A 16,970-nucleotide genomic window follows, 5' to 3' on the forward strand; every position below is an offset into this window, starting at 1 on the left:
GACTGCTGTAGCTGAACCCAGGACATGTAGCTGTTTCAGCTTAGAAAAGATGGAAGTTTCAGAATCACAGAAGCATTGAAGTTGGAAGCGAACTCTGAAAGTCATCAACCTCCTGCTCAAGCAGGGCCACCTAAAGCCTGTTCCCAAGGACTGTGTCAGTATGGGGTTTTTTATTATCTACAGAGGGAGACTCTTAGGCTACCTGTGCCAGTGCTCAGTCACCAAGACAAAGTGTTTCCAGCTGTTCAGAGGGAACCTCCTGTGTTTCAGTTTGTGTCCATTGGCTCTGGTCCTGCCAGTGGTACACATCCCAGTTTAATTAAAAATGCTGGGAAGCTTGGTTTTATACTAGGAAGATGGTTTCAGGTTTGACTTTGTGTGCCATGGTGCAGAATAACCAACTAACATGTTTCCCTGTAGCACATAAGTTTTTCTTGGATGTTGTTTTTTAAGTCCTGACCATCTGTAATTCTCTTAGTATGAAGCCCTGAGAGATTCACAGATTGAGGTAATATGGCTGCAGCCATTAAACCTCTGCTTTAATCTTACAGTTGCTTTCTAGAATGCTTGAGAAAACCATTCATGGAGAAATGAGGAATAAGAGCCCTTGATCAGAAATCAGGAAGGCTATTATTTGAGCTAATGTAAAATTACATTATGTGCCTCTGGGATGTGAACTAGATTTGTAAAATCACATCACCAGGTGGTACAAGTGCAGTGAAGTAAACCAGAACTATTATGGTCATATTGTTCCTTTCCCCTCAGTCTGGCTTCTTAGCCATTCTCAATTAATCTAAAACCTTTTCCTGCCAAGTTGTTCTTTTCTGCCTTGGAGCTGAATGCACATTTCTTGATTTTCAGCATCTACTTCCCTAACAAACAGGTCATTCACTGAAAGCCATAGTCCACAAACTTCCTGGACCTACACATCTATTCTAGTTATGAACTCCTGATTGACATTTTACAGCTTAATATGATTGCATATGCCAACTGAAGATCACTTGCTGTTTTTCATAAGCTTCAGTAAGTTGATGAATTACTGACTGTAAATAAAGGTTACTGGCGTCTCTCAATTTTAAACATTGTTTTCAGTTGCTTCTTACTTGCTGGACATAGTAAATACTAATTCATTTTTGCAAGTGCTTCCAGGAATTGATCTAGGAAAATTTATGCATGCCAAATGACTTTCCTCTAGTGCAGGCTTTCTGACTTTGCCGGAAAGTACTCACCTTTGTTCCATGTTCCTGACAGTCCTATAAAAGCCTACATATGATGAAAAAGTCAGTCTACATGTGCTCCACAGTGACAAAGAAGGGTTTTTCAGCTCAAGACTCTGGCTGTTTCCAGGAAACATGCTGCAGCATCACAGAGGGCTCATGAGTGACAGTACGTTTACCTTGCCCACCAAAGAACAGTGCGTGATCCCTTCAGCCTTAATTCTATAGATCTAAGATTAAGGTTAAAACAAATCTGCAATTATTTTTTTTTTTGGTGGTGGCTACCTGTAGTAGCTCCAAGCTCATCACTGTAACCAAGGTACCACAGTTCTTGAATTAATACAACTGAGTCACTTGTCAGCTGAGCTGTCCTAATGGTCTGCTTGTATACACATAATAAAAAATATTGATTTAAACTATCATGAAGGGGATTACCATTATAATTTGTTATACACATCTTGCTTCCTGGTAGAAAAATACAGCCAGTTGCTGTGACACTGTTGAAGACCAGGAATTCATTAAGCTGCAAGAAAACAATCCTTTTTGAAAGACAGTTTATACACAGAAGAGGAATATTTTTCTGCCTCATGTTTGAAGAAAAGCCACCTTTCTGTTCAGTCCCTTAAAACCATCCAGTTGCTGAGGAGGAAGCCAGCTTATTCAAACCTAGAGCAGTACATGGAATTGTCTGGGGAAGAACTTACAGACAGAGGATGATAGAGTGGAGTGATGTGATTGCCTGAGGTCATGAAGATGAAGTCTAGCAGCCAGAGAAGAAAACAGAGTAAGAGTCAGAAAGTCAGGGATAAGTAAGAGGAAGAAGTAAGATTTTGCTACCCTACATAATTTCCAGCATTGCTGGGGGGTAGGTAGATGAGGATGTCATTGTGTATATGGTAGCTGAGTGGTCACTGAGACAAATGAGACTGGGAATTAAGGAGGCTGGTGAGGAAAGACCAGGTGTGCCAGCCAGATATACCCTTTGGGATTCAGAGGAAATGTTGGGATAGAAACCCACTTTCTGTAGTTCTAGAAAGAAGATCAAATAACTGGAACAAAGAGAAAAGAATACATCAAACCACTAAGATCAAAAAAGATGTCTGTCATCAACAGAAGAAATGAAGGCAATAGAACTGAACACCAGTAAAGTTAATGAGATGTGGCTCTGGAAGAAAGAGACAAAACCAGCTGTGGGCAAAAGGAAGGTGGACTGTGAAATAAGAGACTGGATTAAATTACCAGAGCATAAGAAATAAAAGAAAACGGTGAGTTAGTAGGAGGACTGAAAAAGATAGCAAGGGATATGCAGCAGGAACTGAGAGGTACTGGTACGGGGATTTGAATGGGTTAGCCTGGATACATTAGAACTTGGAACAGAGATCTTGAAAGTAGTTGAGGAGACTGGGACTTCAGTAAAAGGCAAGAGATGGAGTAGAGTTAAAATTGCAACAGAAATAAGATAGGAAGTAACAGAGCAAAAATTGTGCAAAACTCACCAGAGCAGCTAAAAAGGAACCAACATTTCTGAGGCCCACCATCTATGTAAAAACAACTGGCAAAGCATCTTGTTACCCTCCAGTGTGATAACATACACAGAAAAAGAGCTGTCACTTAATCTGCTATTATATAAAGAAGCTTGAGGTGCTGGAAGTACATGTTCCAGTCCTTCTATATATGAATGTATGTATACAGGTATAAGATATATTTTGATATAAAAAGATGGGACTTTTCTTTTTGAAAAAAAAAAGCAGATTCATAAAGTGAATGCACAAAAAAAGGTCAAGTACTTTCCTGTTACATATCTAACATAAATTAATCTTGTTTGTGATTTTACATAAAGTGTTTAAGGGTTCAGAAAGAAACCTATTATTTGTATTTTCTTAATTTTTACATGACAAAGTATGCATTGGGAATACAGAACCTATCTGTGGAAGTTTCTGGATCACTGTGAACTAGTTCAGAAAACAAATAAGGGTTTTTCTTTGGAAGCACATGCAAGAAACACAGTCTTGTCCCCAAGATAGTGAAGGCCGGAGTGACCTGTGATTAGTACAAATGACTTTTTTATTTCTTCAATATCATGGTTTCATGATGCTGGACTTGGACAGTAAAATGCATAGTCTCCACAGCTTTCCTGCTTTGAGTGGTTCTTGAGGATCATAAGGTAAAACTTCTGAGTCAAGCAGGGAAGATCTGAAGGGCAGTGTTGTGACACAGAGTATGAAGTTCATTGTAATTGGAGTCATATCTGGGATTCACATCAGGGACAATAATCTTTTCATGGTTTATGCCAGAGGATCACTTACAAGGAAATCTTACAACTTCAAAGGTGTCAGTGCAAAGTTTTTGAACTTCACACACGTTGTTAGATAAAGCTCACTATTCTAGAAGGTATTGGAGGTAACTCAGTCTTGCCATCCATTTGCACTTTCTCGTAATTTAGACAGCTCTGTCTATAACGTTCGTGCTGTATGGACACATATGAAAGTGATTTTTAGGAAGTCCTAAAATTCCTCTTGCCAGAAATACAAGGATCTTTACTACAATCATTTGCATATTTACAAATTACATCCATTGTAAGACAGGTGTTTGGTTTTCTTTTTTTCCCCCCTCCCAGACACCTTACAACCACCATAAACTAGGGAAGTCTGAGAAGAACATGAGATCATTGTTCTTTTCAAAAGTGCTTTGGCATGTTTAATGGCCACAAAGTACACAGGACTTCATCTTAACATTATGCTGAGCATTTCTTGCAGCATTATAAATAAAATGGGAATAGGCAAAAAAACACTCCTGAGAGACATAAACTCCAGATTTAATACATTTTGAAAATTAGATGAACTGGGGTAATGTTCCAAAACAGCTTAAAAGCCAGTCACCCTTGCAGATGTTGAATACCTGTGGCCCCTTTTCTCCTTGAGCTTAATTTCCTGTTTCTTACTGAATGTGTGCTCTGTGCCCTTTCACTTCAAGATCTCTAACAAATCTTATCCCATAAACCAAACCTTTTAAAATTCCTGACATGTCCAGAAACTTGATTTCAGTAACAGGACAAAGAGAAAAATAATATAATCCTCACCATTTTCAGTGGCTTCCAGAAAAATATTTTTCTAACAGCTGAATCCAGTCTTCATTCTTAGCTGTTATCTCCCCCTTCCTCATGTGACTAGCATAACAGAGCTTAAGTTTTCATCTGATAACATGGATTTGGTTGCTGTGACTAGTGATGCTTCCATTCATATGAACTGTTCTAGCCTGCTTTGTTCTCAAAAGTTTTGCCTTCTGTTCCATATAGTGCAGATTTTATCCCAGTATCTATTATTTGGCGGATTGTTGATTTTATTATCATTGTAATGGACATCTTAATGTCCAAACTGCTCTAGGAAAACATTTCAGAGAAAATGAATGTATTTGTAGAGAAATTGTGCCATCCAGCAAATTGTATGGGCTGTTGCCTCCAAAGAACATTACTTGCTTTTCTATGTTTGTTTGGAGGGCATATTTACTCAGAAGATGCTCAGACTCCTTTTTTAAAATGTGATGAAATTGTTGGAGGATTCTTTGCATCTATGAGACAATCTAGAGTTTAAACAGGTGAAAGTATTACTGGCTAAGGTACATTAAGGAGTTGTAATCACATGCAACTCTTTCAAACTAATTTATGCTTTTCTAACTTCTAGCAATGTACTTTTTTTTTTTTTTTTCCCAGTTTAAGGATATAAAACTTAGGGAATATTGAACAATAATACATTGGTAACTAACAATTGCATTTAATTTGTTTTTCTGCTTGAACTAGTCACTGTTTGGACACAGATAGGTTTTTCCAGGGAATAAAAGTATCATCAGATTGCTGATAAATTAGTAAGAACCTTATAATTTAATTCAGAGAGCTGTAAATAAAGCTGAATACAGAGAATTAAATATATCCTTGGGTAAACAAGAGCTGAGGAAGAGATTTCAGGTCTGAAACATGAAAATTGATACAAATGTGTGGTCTTAGCCAGGAGAGCTGCATGGTGAGGTTTCCAACTTAATCTTCTCAGTAGGTTAGTTGGCTTACTGGAACACATCTCTCTCCTTAAAGCAACTTATCTCCCACCCAAGTCCACTGAATTCAATGTGTGGCTTACTTCTGGGTAGAAACAGGTCCCTCTGAGAAATATGAGACCTCTCTCATGTGTTTCCCTGGACTCGAACCAGCTGAATTGGTTCATTAAAAATGAGTCTGGGAGCACTTCTGTATTTTGTTGATGTCAGGGGTCAGCAAGTAGATCGGTAAGACAAAACTGTAAGGGTATTTTATAATAGATGGGCATTTAAACACCAAAGTACTGATTTCATGGTTCAAAAAGATAGACATGTGCACTTTAAAATGGCTCAGGATTCAATACTATAATGAGTGCAGTCTGTGAAGAAACCATCATGAGACTATACAGGATCAGTAACCAAAGCCCTTAAGTCTCCTAGGAGCTTTGTGAAATAAAATAAAAAAATCACTGAGGAGAGGTTATGCATTCAAATTATTCTGCTGTCATATGAAAAACCGCTCAACAATGTGATTAAAGGCTTGCTATCTGTTTGCAAGAAAGTATGGTTTTCAACAGAATATTGACTTCAGTGGAGCTATTTTCATAAGCTATCACCAAGGAAAAGATTTCCACTTCAATCTTTTTTAGTGATGGTTTTGATCCTTTGTCAGGGAAAGAATGTGTCACAAATTCATGAACAAATACATTTTGGTATTGGAAAAGAATGCAGAATGTATTAAAAAAAAGTAGTGAATGAAACATTAGTAATAGTTTAAAGCAATAATTAACAGTGAATTGACAAAGCAGGAGATAAACAGTCACTGCTATATGTCAATTTTTTAAGTATTATTACAACATATCATCTAGCATGTTTATTTTGAGAATATAAGTACTGAGTAAAAATACATAATAAATAAACATGGATTAAAAAGTCCGAATTGAATTTCTAGTCAAATATGCATGAATGTGCATGCACCTGGTAGACAGTAGTGGCATTTTCCTGTTCTGTCATGGTCCCATTTGATAAACATTAATATTTAAAGATTTATGACTTCCATTATGTCTACAATATTTCTCATGAAAGTCTGGAACAAAAATACTTCCTGAAGTCAGGTAGGTCCAGCATGAATTGGTACTGGAAGTGTTTGTAATGACTGCCTACATCTTAGACTCTGTCTACACAGGAGCTTCCTTATTGGTACATGAGTAGGGTTCACTTTACAGTTTCTAATGTGGCTGGAAATACATTTTGTATAACAGCTCTCTTCTCCCTTTTATTTCAGGAAAACAAGCTATACCAGTAACTAAGGGGTTTACTTACGCTGAAGTCTGCTGAACACAATGATGTTGGTCAGCAATCACATCCTCACAGCTGTAGCCAAGACAGATGTAGCATTTATTTATCAAAATATTGGTTCTTTGCCAGATGTAGATAGTAAGTTGTTCTTATGAAAGAGTCAGTGCTCACTGTCACTCATTGAGATACAACACAGAAGTAACATGTGTAACCTCCTTTTTCACTATTGTACTTCAAAGCCACTTTTATGGAAGCCCCAGACACCAGGCAAAACAATGTCTTTACTTCCTTAGTCTAAGCACACCATCTCTGAAGTTCCATCAGCACATTAGTAACTTACATAATCTGTATGATAAGAAGCTTCATGTATTTTTCCAGATAACCCACTTAAACTAGAATCTCTTTTCAATATTTTCATACCATTAGTTAGTTACCTGTTACAGTGACAGACTTGGAATATTTTGTGCCTTCTTACTCTGCTCTTAACCACTAAGTTTCACTGTCAGCATCACTTCGGGTTCTCTGGGAGTTACTGAAGGAGGAAAAGCTTTCTTACCTAACCGAGCTGCTGCCAGCATCAAGGTCTTGTGCTGTCACTGCACCTATAATGGTCCCCACAGGTGTATCCTCATAAACCTCCATTGTGTACATAGGTTTGCTGAAAACTGGAGGTTCATCCATGTCCAACACATTTATCTTCACAGTGGCAGTATCTTTGAATGGACCCACTGAGTGAAATCGATGGTCAAGATGGAGATTGGAGGCCTCGACTTTAAAGGTATAAGCCTTTTTTGTTTCAAAGTCTAATGGCTGTAGAAAGAACAAAAGCAAAACATATTTGACTTGAAATTAAACATTGCAAAATCACTTCAGTAGGATTAATCTGACATAACTTAAGATGCTTTCAGTGTAAACTTCAGCTCCTGATCTAAACACCTAATCTTGTTCTGAGGTTCATCTCATGCTAAGGTGAATTCTGAAATAGGCTGGATGAATCATATCCAGGAAATGACTGTTTCTCCACACCAAAAAACACCCAGGATGACTGACATGGATGTAAACAGTTACACTGTAAATGTCTGAAGTTAAATAAGTGAGATTCATCTTTTGCAAATGAGCTGTTGTACAGGTTAGCCAAATATTTGCATTCACAACTCCCAAGCACAAGCAATTGACTGTGTCTAGCTGGTCCAGTTCCTTAAATAGAAGACTTCCATCGCTTTTAGCAGGGAAAGCTTTCAGAAGGTCATGACAGTGATGGAAATTAGCCTGAATGAAAACTCTGGTACATACCAGTGGGTCAAACCAAACCTCAGGCATGGCCTGGAATGTGAATTCGAACTTGATCTGAGACAATTTTTTCCTGTAAAATGTCTATCTTATCTGTGAACTTCTATTCACACCATATAGTTGAACTGCATGTACTTTGAAAATGCAGACTTTTATCCTGACTTATGATCCTAGGTGTAATCCATAAGGTCTTCAAGATAGCATAGTACCTTTTGTGTACCTGTCTTGGTTTTTGATGTAAATGCATCCTGCAAACAGATTGTTTTGCTGTGGGTTTCTGTCAATGTACATCAATTTAGTGCCTTTGGGTTTAGAAAGGTAATCATATCAAAAACCTTAATGCAGTCTTATTTAGTTGAAAAGACACTGAAGCTTTAATTTCTGATAAAGGTTTTAGCTCCATCGGTTTTCATGTTGTTTTTAATGTTACTGGCAGTCTTTTCCTGCTATCTGGGTAACACTGGCACCTAGTGGTTTCTGCCTATAATAACTGGCAAGTTGTAAATTTTTTAACGGGAAAAGGTATGCTATCTGGAAAAAAGAGCAGTATCACAAGTGTATGAGCAAGAATATTTCAGTATCTGACTTTTTTTTTCCTTTTTCCTCAGCCATCATTACCACAGTATTTCCAGTCACTTGTCACGGCCAGGATAGATTTAAATTCTGCCATTTTCTGTCCTTATCACAACAGGACATAATTGGCCAGATGACTACCTGGTATAAATTGAAGCAACTCCATTAAAATCAATCGAGTTTCTTTGACTTACATTAGCTGAACAGATAGCATAATGATCTTAAATCCTTATGCAAGACTTTATAATTTTAACAGACTAGATGGTCAGGTTTTTTTGAGCTGGGAATTTAAAATTAGCCACCCAAATCTGTATGCCATAGAAATAATAAAGCTTGAAAGTCAAGTGATTCTAACCAATCCACTACCACATACAAATATCCTCCTACGGACAAAATTACCAGTAAAAGCCAGTATGACTTGCACCTTCATGGCTGGACTGACAAAAAGAAATAAAAACTAATGCTAAGAAGAAACAGGCAAAATTGTGTGGAGGATCTTATGCCCCAGCGGTGAAACTCTAAGCTGTATGTCCATTACAGTGGACATAATGCTTTGTTATCCAAATGGTTGACACACTGTCTTCAGTTTCTATACTACTCATGTTTACTGTTATACATTGCCAAAAACAACCTCCCCAAACAACCAAAGAAACAAACAACAACAACAAAAAAAAATCAACATCCCACAGACTCTTCTCCAGATAATTATATAAACGGTTAATATATTTTCAAGAATTATAGAAAGGGAAAAAAACTGGAGTTTAAAAAACTAGTCTGGAGTGGAAAAAAACTAAGTATGACAGGTTAAACTAGGAATAAATGGTTAAGACAGAGAAAGCAGGAAATCTAAGCTCTCAATTAGGTAGTTATTCTAACTGACGACGTGTATGTACCTTTCATACCTCAATATTGCATTAAAACTGTTCACACTAGCTCCTGTGATATGTGAGTATGTTTGCAGATAGATGTACTAAAGGAAAGAGGCAAAATCCATGCATTCCTTGCAGGCTATCTTTCACTGAGTTAGTTACTTTTCAAGGCAGGAGTACCAGATCAGCCTCCTTGGCCAGTGCCTAGTGACAACTTTCATAATACAAGGGGAACAGAGTGCTTGTTTGGAGATGGACAGAAAGGAATAAAACTTCAATCAATTCTGTGTATTGGTATGTTCAGGCTGGCGTAACTACCCAGAAGACAGATAAAGTGGCTGCGTTACTTCTCACCTTCCACCCAGCATTATGGACAACACTATGGTATATTTTTGAAAAGACAGTTTGATGCCACAAAAGGAAAATATTTTTCCACTGTAACATCAGAGAAATCCATTCTTTGTCTTTCTACGGATCTGATGAGAAATGTAGTTAAAGGTTAAACAGTATGTGTCCAATACAAAGTACAGGTGGCATTCAACATTAGAAGAGACAAGCAGAAAGTGCTGGGCCATCATCAGAGAAAGAAATCAGTGACAGACTCCCACAAAATGGTTGGAATTAATGATCTTAAAGGTCTTTTCCATCGTAATTGCTTCTGTGATTCTATGATCCTATGAAAAAAACAGAACTTAGCCTTATAGCATATGAGAGGCTAAACTACAACTGAAAGGTCTGCGGAAAGATGGGAAATGTTGCAAATAGTAAGCCTAGAATTTAATTTCAAAAAGAAAAATATTTTGTACACCATACATCATGCAGCAAAAGGGTATGGTTTTAACGTATTGTGTTTATGGGCAGCCCATGATACAATCTTCTGATTAGTTCTGGTCTGCCCAGTTTTAAACAGTTCAGCCATAGAGATAGCTATTGATAGTCTTAAATTTTGGCATTTTTCTGATTATGCCTGAAAACAAAAGAATCGAATGTATGCCTAGCTCTCAGGCAAAACCTTTTTTATTTTTCATTTTCAAGATGTTAAAATAGCATTTCTTCATATTTCTTTTTTAGTACATGCCACTAAAGTCTGTGAAGGAAATAAGTGATCCATACAATTTTTTAGCCGCTTTTCTTTTTTTTTTTTCCTTTTAAGACATATTTTGCTGTTACATAATAAATGTCTGACAGTGTTCAGTCATATTTTCAATTAAAATCTGGAGTGCTGGTAAGATAGCAAAATGTTTGAATTTTACAGAAAAAAAAATCATTGAAACCTCTTTCAATTAATCAGATTTTAATGGAATTACTTTTTAAAATAAATAACCAATAGAAATATTATTCCTTTTACAAAAAGAATAATATTCAGAAAACTAAGTTTGAATAAAATTTTTTTTTTACTTTACAAAAGCTACAAGTTTTTCCACAGTAAACAACGTTTTTGCTAATATTAAGGCAATCTTTATTAACTCTGAGCTATTCAACAACTAGGGGAGTATTTTAATTGATATTCTAAGTACTAGTGACAGAATAGATGTATTTGGCTCCCCTACTGGTTCTTATCTGGCTTTTCCTATGTTACGGTTACAAGCTGCTCTATACAGTTGCATAGTAAAGCACTGTCAGCATATGCACAGCCGTGTGCAGCAAAGGCATTCTACAAATCCCAAAATCAAATAACACATACTAACAAATCACTTTATTTTGCAACTCTGGAAGTATCATGAGTGGAATTATTTAGTATGACTAGGAAAGCACATAAACAGTTCTCTGTTAGATATAAATGTATTTCAAAATATTACTGTTTCCCATATTTAAGATAGAAGCTAAGAAATGCTACTGTATAGATGTATCTATCTAAAATGAGGTATTGGGTGGGTAGATAGATAGATAGATAGATAGATATAAGCAGGGGGAAGAGAAAGAATTAAAGAACTGCGAAAAAAATGGGCTGAAAGATATAATGAATTCTGATGAGAAGCACAGCCATCCTGTCAGTTTGTTCTGCTTCACAAAGAGCCAAGACAAGAAACTCCAGAAATTTCTATTATTTATCCACACAGAAGAGATACAACAGTGTTTTTTGTGATACAGGCTTTCAGGATCCACACCTACAATGATGGAAAAGCCATGCTGTTGTAGATAACTCTGCACCATATATGCCTGTCTCAAAACCTGGCAAGAGTTTCCCCTTGAAGATGGGTTGAGTGACTGTACATTTTGTGAAATATTGTCATATGACTGTTTGCTGTGCATGATGTTGCAGTAACTACACTTCTCACTGGATTTTAAATAGCACAAGGAAATAATTAGCATTGTAGAGCAGGTTGATTTATTAAAACAAGTTCCAGATCAACCAGGAGCATTCATTAATTAAAGGTGAGAATGGACAGTAAAACATGAAATCTGTAGGCCAACTCTACACCAAGTGCTGTAATTTGACTAAATCTGAAGTGAGTGTTTCAAGACTTGATTGGAAGTAGGCAAAATATATTTATGTTCTGTATCTGGAAGAGAGGAGAAGCTGACCAATGTCAAGGGTTCATCTGTTTGCTGCTCTCAAGCATCTTACCTGTTTCTGCAGGTACCTTTCACTGTTCCAGGAAAAAACAAACCTAATAGCTGTATCTGCAAGCTGCAGAGATTGAAGATACCCCCTTCTTCACTCTTCCTGTCATTCTCCTCTGTGGCTACCGTGGTATTCTTTATGATTGTGTCTGCACCCAGGTCAACACCTTCTGCCTATACTGAAGGGCTTAATGTAGCTTGCTTTTCCTCCTCAAAATGTAAGACCACAGTTCCCACTTACACAGACTCATGAGTTATGATTGTAGGCAGACAGTGCCTATGCACACACCTGGAGAGGGTATTCCCTACCTCTGGAGAAATAAGTGGTGGGGTGAGTGCCTGCTAGTCTTGCTAGTAAAGCAAGTAGTAGCCATAATGCAACTCTGGATAAGGCACAGTCAGGAGTCTGCCTTGTGCTCACTGTTGTGGCGTACAGATGCTGTCAGACTGCTTTTACTTTATAGCTATGTCCCAGCACTGCATACATGGGCATGAGCAAGACAGCTCAGCTCAGTCTGTAATCAAACTTCAACATGCTGACTCCAGTGAAAGGCTTTTCGAACATGGCTCCTGAGGTTACAAGGAAGCATACATTCCAAATACCTCCCTGCAGCTACTGGGTCTGTTCATCATTCCCCCAGTTTCTGTTACTATATCATCACTAAAGTTATTGTTTCTCATCATGCAGTGTCCTCCATGACATCCTGTGATTTGGTGGATACAGCTCTGTCACCTGTGTGACAGGTGTAGTTGTTCCCTGACCCATACGGAGAAGCTCACCCAGTATAGAGCAGCAGTATAGGATCATACCAGATGAACCATGGAATCAAGGCTTTTTTCCTGGGTTAATGTCACTTTGCACTTTGCACAAATTAGTAAAGTAATGTCTGATCCAAACTCAGTGTTTCAACCCTGCTCAATTTCTGGATTAGTTCATGTTAAGCCAATTAAGAGGCTTCTGCACACAATAGGTTTATCCTATAAACTCATCCTTAGCTTAGCAAATTTAGTGCCAGCTATTCAGTGGAACCCAGATCCTTCTGTTTTCTTTTTCTGTTATGTGTGGTCATTAAAGATTCAGTTTCAGTGAAGTTTCAATAAAATCAGGAGCTTGCCTGGGACTGACACACTTTCCTTCTGTACCTGGGAGCACTACTCTGTGACCCATGTGAGGCAACTACACTCTGTTATGAAGGAGATGTCACTTTCTGTCACACTGCTTCTAGTAGTTCACTCTCAAGTTTGCTGAAGCATTCAGTTAGGACAGATGCTATATAAATATAATCACCAATAAACACTGCATTAAATAGCACTGGACAAGGGAAGAAACCGGTCATTCTATTCCTAATATAGTAATATTTCTTACTTTTATGGAGAACTGAATGCAGCACTATCCTAAAGTCAGACATTTCCCCCTTTTTACTCTTTTCCCCTTTTGGGGAGAGAGGAAGCTATTACAGTACTAACCACACGATGGTGCTAGATGGCATTTGAAGCTTTTAGCAGACTATAAGAAAAGCTATTTAATTCTTAATATATGTAAATACCACAAGAGTAGTAGTAATCAAGTTTATATTGGATGGTAGCATGAACATAAACAAGTACTTAAACCAGATCATTTAAGATGTTCACCTTGTCCAGCTGTAGCTGTTCGTGCCCATTTGGTGTCTGAGAAGCAGAGAATGGCCTTTTGCTTCCACCAATGCACTTAGTATGCTGAAAAGAACAGTTTGGTTTGTGCAATTTTTTATCATCAAATGTATTTTTCACCAAAAATATGTGTGGTGCAAGAAGGTTTCATTTTTCTCAATTTGGATATAGAAGTCTTGTGGATTTTTGCATAACAGCTGAACAAAAAAGGATCTATGCAGTGACCGACAGTTTCTAGCTGCAAGAAAATGTCGAGGAAAAATAAAGGCACGGTTTTGACATGTCTCAGCACTTAATTACTGCAACACTTACAGCATCAGAATATCCTATGATACAGAAAAAGAGCAAACCAGTTTTTAAAGTGCGTGGCACTTTTTATTAGTGGCTTTGACTGTTAATTCTTTATAATTCATAATTGAAAGTGTTGGTCTTATTCTTTTACTAGCTTTGATTTAAAGGAGGACTTTAATGCATACCTAACTTAAATATTTGCGCAATCCTGCAACGTCAAATCAGTGTTTGGAACACCATGCAATGTAAAATTGCTACTCTGCAGGCAAATGAATAGTGCTGTTGCAGGCTTGTACAGTACAGGTAGCATACATTAATAGGTGTCTAAGGAATTGTGAATGTGCAGCATTTCTGGGAATCTCAAAACTGGAACCCATGAAAACACATTTATATTATCACAAGCATAAAGGATATGAAAACTGAGTTAATATCATTAGGAATCCAGATTGCTCTGGATTGAACCTAGAATCCAGCAAGGAAGTTAAGGGGAAGGATTTTGGGTCATTCCAAAATGCCTTAAAATGCTTGGTTTATTTAAAGCTTATGAATGGGACCTTTTCCCTGAGAAAAGTTTTGTGAAGGACAAGAAGTAGAGTCTGTTTAAAGGCATTCTTTTCTGGAGGAACTACATGTTGAGTTTAATCTTCTTTCCACAATCCTGCATAGAACTATGCTAGTACTCCCTGACCTTCACAGCCTGTCGCTGTCCCCAGGCTCACAATGATGAAGATTAAGAAGGAATTAGGATTATATTTTTTCCCCTTCTGTTCAGTGACAGAAATCTATCATTTACATGAGGCAGCATCAAGTGATGTTCTGCTGTTGTTAAAATGGCCTAAACTTTCAGATATGCCATATCTTGTTACTGAAAAGACTAAATGAATGCAGCAAAATACAGCGAGCAACTCTAAAGTATCTGGATATAGAATTATTTATGTGTTTTGGTTTTTATTTACTTAGTGGTTCAATTAGATATTTTATAATTCCCCATATAGCAGTCTCAAAAGTGGCCAGGCATTTTGCCTATGTTGATCCCAAGATAACTGTATCAAATGTGAATCCTCTTTACCAGTAACAAATCTTACATGCGTGCTGTTTGAATCTGCATTGCCAATTTGAATGTTTTGTCTATACAGTCTAATATATATATACACTTAACCACAAGTATGGAAAAGTTCCATCGCTGTACATAAAAACAAGCAGCACATCTGAGTCTGAGGACTAACAGAGGGAGAACTGAATCCTACCAAAACCTACTCTCTATGCTCAAATATTCATTTTGCAATGGTTCCCACTCATTGTCATTTCTGACTGGCAGTGCATACAAAGGGGCATGCAGCTGCTCAGCCTGACAGTTCCAGCTGGAGCTATTTTTGAGTCATCTGCATAGAAGGAAAAAGGCGATCAGAATAATTTTTAAAAATGAAGTAAAGTTTACAAATTCACATAAGGACTAAACAGAACACTCAAACTTTTAGTCAGAAAAGAGAGGGTATGTGTGTGAAAAGTGCAAAGAGTTTGTGTCTCATCAAATTACTTCCTGTGGGTATTGTAGCTTCCATTTTATGTTATTAAAACTAGCAGAAGGGTAAGTGACTTGGTATCATCTGGTCCATTAATACACCCACAAGTAATTTACTGCTTCCCAGGTCAAGATGCTGAAGCCAGAAATGTCATTGTTAGAATGAATATAATGCAAATATAAACCCATGGCTAGAGCTGGGGGAAATTTAAGTACTTAACGCCTAAATTGTATTGGAAATAAAGTTTCTCTATTCCTAAAGATTGTCTTAATACACATATCCAGAGGTCTTCCCTTCCCTGACCCTTGCAAAGTGTTCAGCTCCTAATGTGTTTATTTTACAAAAATTACACCTCCAAGCATAAGCTGTGTGTGAAGCATAAGCTGGCCTATCAAAATGAGTTGATGGTTCACATTTCTTTCTAGTAAACAAGTTGATCATTGGTGTACATGTACATGCCTGGCCTCAGGAATGAACCATTAGTTAAAATGTTACAATCCCTATTTTGTATCTCTCCTACTGAGTGCTTTAATCACTGAATTCCAAATAACACCCTTTCTATCTTCAAAGTTCATAAATTCAGTAATCTTGAACTTATTCTCATACAATAAAGGAACATCAACAACTGAGTTGCAATGTGCTCCCTTGCATGAGTATCTGATAATCAGCTCTTTGAAACACTAGTAGTAGACTGGAAGTAGGACATGTTGATTTGTAATCATTTGGGGCTCCTCTGAGTAAAAAGTCTGTTCCCCACAGTACTGTACAACAGCTTCATTATTAAAATAAAACATAAAATTTTTCAAAATAAAATTCTTATAAGTGAAAAGGTAATACTTTATCTCAAATGTAAAATATAGTTCTTTAATTTTATGCTCTGAACTGGAGTATTTTTTCACGTGGTTTTAGGTGGAAAACTTCCCATAAAAGAGAAATTATACTTTTTTAACAGAGATAAGAATTACTTCTCTGATGATAAAACTAACATTATTTATGAAAAGTCATACCTGATTGTATGTGAAATGAAACACTAAACTCCAATTTCTTTTAAGACTAGGATCACAGACACAGATTCTAATAAAGATGCAGACGACTGTGTCTTAATTATGGGGTTTAATTGCACAACATTTAATTGTCTTGCCTATTTTCTCACTTGGGTGCATACACCCCATCAGTGCCACATACCTTTTTCAGTTTGATAACTCCTTCCTGGGTGTTCTCATCTGTTGTAATGTCAAACAAGTTTCCTCCATCCCCTGGAACTATATTATACTCAATTTCTGCATTTTTCCCAAAATCAGGGTCCACAGCTCTGATCCTTCCAATAGCAGAACCGACGTGAGAGGACTCAGGTACTTTTAAATGGAAGATACCTGTGACAAAGTGGTAGACAGTCATTCTTGGGATTTCTTGACAATTAGCATAGTATGTCTGATTAAAACCATGGAGCCTGGGCAAAATAAACAGACTTAAATAATCCAGTTAAAATTATGAGATCAAAACAACAAATGATTAGAAGAAGATATGCATGTTTTACCCACTGATTTCCCCTAGTTTCTAAATTTGGTCCAGTGCAACTGTAAGAGCCTTATCATCTCTGTCTCTTGAGATAGATATCTGTATTTCTATCTTTAATTTTACCCATACGGTTGAGTCTTTTGTATTAA

General features: G+C 37.1%; 1 protein-coding gene across 1 annotated transcript; it reads right to left on the minus strand.

The window, feature by feature from the left end:
• Window positions 1-7,098: 7,098 nt before the first annotated feature.
• LOC104403889 (cadherin-12-like) lies at window positions 7,099-16,701 on the minus strand (the record flags this gene model as incomplete). Its single annotated transcript, XM_010012173.1, has 2 exons — window positions 16,489-16,701; window positions 7,099-7,352 (listed from the first exon to the last, which is right to left on the minus strand). Coding segments are annotated over exons 1-2 (467 nt in total), but the record flags the coding sequence as incomplete, so codon positions are not given.
• Between the last annotated feature and the right edge of the window lie 269 nt (window positions 16,702-16,970).

This window comes from Nestor notabilis, unplaced genomic scaffold, assembly GCF_000696875.1.
Source record: "Nestor notabilis isolate BGI_N333 unplaced genomic scaffold, ASM69687v1 Scaffold18233, whole genome shotgun sequence".
NCBI classification, from domain to species: domain Eukaryota; kingdom Metazoa; phylum Chordata; class Aves; order Psittaciformes; family Psittacidae; genus Nestor; species Nestor notabilis.